The sequence below is a fragment of the Vigna unguiculata genome, chromosome 4 (genome assembly GCF_004118075.2).
Source record: "Vigna unguiculata cultivar IT97K-499-35 chromosome 4, ASM411807v1, whole genome shotgun sequence".
Taxonomy (NCBI): domain Eukaryota; kingdom Viridiplantae; phylum Streptophyta; class Magnoliopsida; order Fabales; family Fabaceae; genus Vigna; species Vigna unguiculata.
Genome location: NC_040282.1, coordinates 20,685,124 through 20,690,603, shown reverse-complemented (window position 1 = coordinate 20,690,603; position 5,480 = coordinate 20,685,124). Strand labels below are relative to the sequence as shown.

General features: G+C 33.9%; 1 protein-coding gene across 1 annotated transcript; it reads right to left on the bottom strand.

The window, feature by feature from the left end:
* Positions 1-1,609: 1,609 nt before the first annotated feature.
* Positions 1,610-2,640, bottom strand: LOC114181279 (ribulose bisphosphate carboxylase small chain 1, chloroplastic-like). Its single transcript, XM_028067687.1, has 3 exons — positions 2,332-2,640; positions 2,114-2,248; positions 1,610-2,026 (listed from the first exon to the last, which is right to left on the bottom strand). Exons 1-3 carry the CDS (start codon positions 2,506-2,508, stop codon positions 1,796-1,798), a joined length of 543 nt encoding a protein of 180 aa, XP_027923488.1. The 5' UTR covers positions 2,509-2,640; the 3' UTR covers positions 1,610-1,795.
* Positions 2,641-5,480: the final 2,840 nt, after the last annotated feature.

The following is a 5,480-nucleotide window of genomic DNA, read 5'->3' as shown; positions in this document are numbered from 1 at the left end:
GAGCAACATTAACACAAACACATTGCACTCATTCAAAGCATTCAAATTATATGATGAACTTACATCATCCTCCAACCCTTTGAGGCACTTTTTATGTATAAAATCATGACAGGAGTTTTAGGCTCCAAAGTGAATAGTACCTCAAATGCGATGATTGACCTTAACATTGTTATTTCGACGACATTGATGTGGAAACATGTGGAAACATGTGTGCCGTCTGAGGGCAAATGAAAAGTGGTTCTAAAGATGAAGCCTTGTTCTCTTAAACCTCAACTAGAGGGTTTATTTTACTACATCCAATAGTCCTACGTTGTTTAAGATTTGAGGCCAAGGACAATTTAAATACATATTCCTCCTGCAACCCTCTAAGAGATACCTTTTAAAGACAAAACTATGAAGAGAGCTTGGAATTCCAAATCGGACAATACCTCAGATGCAGTGATTGATCCCAACAATATTATATATATTCAATTGCATTTGAATTAACAAAATGTTAATTGAAAGTTAACCTATTTTTATCTATATTCAATTCCATTAGAGCGATGAAGAATTAATATTCTCAAAAATTTATAAAACAAAAATAAGTTTGAAGAAACTTGATTCTAGGGTAAGTATTCACATTGAAAAAATAAAATCCCATAGATTTGTATATTCTCCATTGACTTTGAATATGTATGATGTGGCAATGAGAGAAAAGGAGGTGAAACTTATCTGTTTCTCTAGTATCCTTGTTCACAAATGTAGCTATCAAAAGGGGTCCAGTATAAGCTTTAATGCGACCTAAAAGGTGTTGAGATAAGTTACCTATTACTACTCACAAGCCTCTAAGTGATTGATATTTTAGTTGCTAATCCATACCAACTTGTTGCAAACAAACAACAGGCAAGAGAATCATGTTGATATTCATTGTGAGCATCAGATTCTGACAATTCTAGAAATATTGTACTATTAGCAGAGCATGACCAAATCTGATTGTGTTTTTCTGTGCCCTTTTGCAATCATAATTTGAAAAATGCAGTTGGAAAATTTAGAAATGGCACAAACAAAATAGTTACTGGCTTTTTCATGGGAGGCATAGTTTCTGAAACCAAAAAACAAAAATTGAATTTGATCTCTTTCTTTGCACATAATTAACAAAACGGTTTGGTAATTACTGGTTGTTTGTTGCTGTATACAGTACAAAATATCTGTGTTTCCAAGAATTATGGGGTTCATGTTTGGTTTTGAAAGTTCAGTAGTCTCCTAGCAACATGTTCTTAAATTGAGTGATGAACTTCTTTCCTAAGATAACGAAGTATAAAGTTGTTCCAACTAAAGTATGTTGAGATAACATTATTAAAGTGAATCAATAGACTAGAGATATTATTTGTTTTATAGAATGAAACTCTAAGATTTTTATCTTTAAAACGTCTCACTACTTTTGTAAGGATAAAAGTAGAACATTCTGTGTGACAAAGTTAATAAGGCCAAGCTCAACTATGATGTTTACTTGAATGACTTAAAGAGTTCTTTGTTAAACACCAATAAGTGAAATCATTAAACGAGAAAGTATTAATTTCAACCAACTAGAGGGAGATGCGAGGACAATAATTAATGGGTTCATGAGTTATTTTAGAATAAAAAACACAACACAACGGCTTATTCATTAGTTCTCATCCATTCATTTGCAATGAAGTCCGAAAACAGAAACCAAAATTACAGGATGGTGGAATCTCAAAAAGAGAAAACGAAATGGGAATATGGTTTAAATACAAACAAAGAAACAAAGTGGTGGTGGGTTACAAATGTAGCAGACTTAGAAGCCAGGGGCCTTGTAGGCAATGAAACTGATGCACTGGACTTGACGAACGTTGTCGAATCCAATGATACGGACGAAGCCGTTGGGGTGAGCAGTCCTGGCCTCTACAACCTCCTGCAACACCTGAGTAGCATCAGTGCACCCAAACATAGGCAGCTTCCACATGGTCCAGTACCTTCCATCATAGTATCCAGGTGACCTGTTTTGCTCACGGTATGGGAATGGGTCCTATAAACCAAAAACATCAAATCAATCATCAAAATTTAATAACAATCAATCATCAAATTCAACAAAAAGGGCTTCCAACAAATTCACCTGCAATGTAAATTCCAAGCAAGGGATCCATCCATTCCTAAGAAGGTAATCTATCTCCTTAAGCAGTTGTTCTTCAGTCAGGTCTGGAAGGTACGACAGAGTCTCGAACTTCTTCTTCCCAGTTGTTGGCCACACCTACTCATTTCCATCATAATTTCATTAACCTTTTCTACCCATAATTTATCCATCTAACTTCTAATTCCAGTTTTCTTAATTACCTGCATGCATTGCACTCTTCCACCGTTGTTTGCAACCGAAGTAATGTCATTGTTCGTCTTCCTCGTTGGGAACCCACCCAAGGACTTCAGGCCAGTGAACGGAGCCACCATGCCGGCACCGGCACCAGCACGGTTAACGGTCGTAACAGCTGGGGAGGAGATCATTGAGGAAGCCATTTTCCTTCCTTCTTACTTCTGAATCACTTGTTGTTCTGCTGCTAGATGGCCAAGCTTCTTCTCCTTCTTCCTTTATATAATACTGTGATTTCTTCACTACTCATCCAATGGTGTCAAATCCAAGGGACTGCTTCCTCACATCTTACAACCGTTGGATTCTATAAGTGATGACATTACAGCATATTGTCCACACGAGTAAGGAAAATATTTGAATGGTAGCCTTATCGTTAGGTACCATGTGGAAGTGACACGTGGAAGAGGCTCCATTATCTTATCTCTTCCTTGGAAGAACGTAAATGTGTGATGCTGGTGAAGTTGATATTTTTTTTGAGTGAGTGGTTTGTACTACTGTGCCTTCGTTCCATTTTACCTTACATATTTTGTGACCAGCATTTCTCATTTATGGGTTAAGTGAATAAATACCCTTTGTCTCTTTGTTACATGTTACAGTAATGTTTTATATTTTAAAGGTGAATTTGAATTGGAAAAAAACAATAGAACCATATCAACTGACACTCTTATCCCTTTTGTTGTATAGCTGAAAAGTAATGTTACAACTATGCACCTTCGGTTGGTTAATTTTCGTAATATTACTAAAAATGTTCATTGGTTTCAATGTTATTTGTTAGATTTGTTTAAGAGAAAAAAAATAGCAATGTAGATAAGCAAAATGTGTATATGGTATAGAAGGGTTGGTAGATGATGGGGCTTATCATTCTTGGTTGATTAATGACCAAGCATACATTTTGAAAACATAATATCCACAAATAGCTATGGTCATCAGTAAATCCATGCACTCAACCAAACAATTCACAACAACCTTATCTTAAAATACACTGCATGAGGTAACTATAAAACACAAAATCAAAGGTATATAATGAAGTTCAAACAGTGTGACTGTCATAATTTAGTCTGGCAAAATATGACAAAAAAGCCACCGCCAATAAGAGAAACATGCGACAAATTTTCGGTATGGAAGTTCATGACTGGAAAGAGGATAGTTATAGATGAAAATGGTTAATGGTTGAAAATTGCAGCTCTGGGAACTGTAAAATTATCAGTTTTCTATAACAGCTTGGTAACAAACTGTTAGTTCCGGTGTGTTCTCAAAGAATTTTGGTTCAGTTATACTCTTGCAGGTTCTGAGCTACATCTTTGTCTGGTTGTCATGATTTTTCTCATTCATATCCCCACAAAAAAGGAAAACAAAAATCTACTTGATTTTACTGCTATTCAACTCAGTTAATGGTTGAAAAATGAAAAAAAAACAGGAGAGTAAGGAATCAGGGAATATACTAAAAGGAACCATTGTTGACAATACAAATGAAAAAAACTTCTGATATTTTCTGCATATCAACAGAATACAAATTTACTATATGAATTCTTCATTGTTGACAGCAAATTTGTGACTCTTTTGATCATTCCTTCCCATTTCAAATCTTGTACCCCCAAATACTTCCTCCCTCTTCAGCAGAAGTTTTCAATCCACTGAATTCCTTATTCAACCAAAACCATTAAAATTTTACAGTAATAGCAAACAGCTCTTTCACTCTACCTTTTACAAATTACTGTATATAACTCTTCTTTTTTCACCGATTCATCTTTATTAGCTTCTAAAACAGTTTCTTTTTCAACTTAGTAACATGTGACAAGGAAGTTTCAAAAGATGTGAGCACTCAGCTAGTGTGCTTCATAATGATTCCTCTGAAAATGCAAAACTGTGAGGTCTCACCAGTTTCAAAAAATGTACACATTAGTGAAGACATATTAATAATTTAGATCTCCTAATTGGGTTTGAAGGATCATCCTTTGAAATTTCAATGGAAAATTGCTACTAGTGAGACTAAATCACCCACATTCTGTCAATAGGAAACTTTCTTTCAAGATATTGCCAAACACTTATCCAACCTGCTTTCAGAATTCAATCTTATCCAACTGACATCTGACACATTTTCTTACACAGCTTTGGACCAAAGTATTAGGCACAATATGATACATATAGTATAGAACAAATAAGGTGGAGATGGAAAAGTATAAACAAAGTAAAATCAAACTATATTTATGTACTGTTTATATTTTATTTATGAATTTCTACTTTTAATATTCATATATTCATTTTGATGGGCCATCTTCATCATCCTATCATCATTGGTCGATAATCTCTAGCAGAAATTACTAGACAACATAAATAATAGCAAATTCATATTAAAATGTTATATTCAAGTTATGATAATATTGTTTCCTTATCTGAATGTACAGAAGTTTAAAAATAAAACGGTCTAGATTTAAAGCATACATATAACTTAGACAACTTTCTTATATGCATACATATTTTAGAACCAAGTCAACCAGTTTATAAGACAAGAGTTGTTCTTTTTTTATATATTATAACTTTCTTCATCATATGTGTGGTGGATTGGAGAAATCTAATAGTATTCACTATATATATAACAAAAATATCTGCCCAATTTTAATGTATCTGTAAATCAGAATAAATGGAACAAAGGATCAGAGTTCTTCACATAGCTGCACCTTGCATGTACTTCGGAAGTTAACAACCCAAAGTTAATAATTTAACATATAACAGAATTTAAAATCCATCGAACAAATTCCACATTTAAATTACTTCAAACAGTGCTGCATATGACAAGAATTCTTAATAGATCGTGGCTAATCATGTGTCTGGATGCCACAAAATCTGTGAATGTACTTAATTGCATACAAAGATCCAGAAAATAAATCTGAGTGAGTACAAGTGGGGCTGAGCAGAACTGAACAAGATAAAAATAGTGGAAAAGGCAAAAGAAAAACTGTGGTAACTGAATAATAAGACTAAACTTATTAAGCACAGTGATCAGACATACTTTTAACACCAACATTTTCTCAACATATGTTCAACACATCTCACAAAGTACTAACTAGTTCTCTGACTAAAACTTTTTTTAGTTTTACATTAATTATTAGGCAAATTT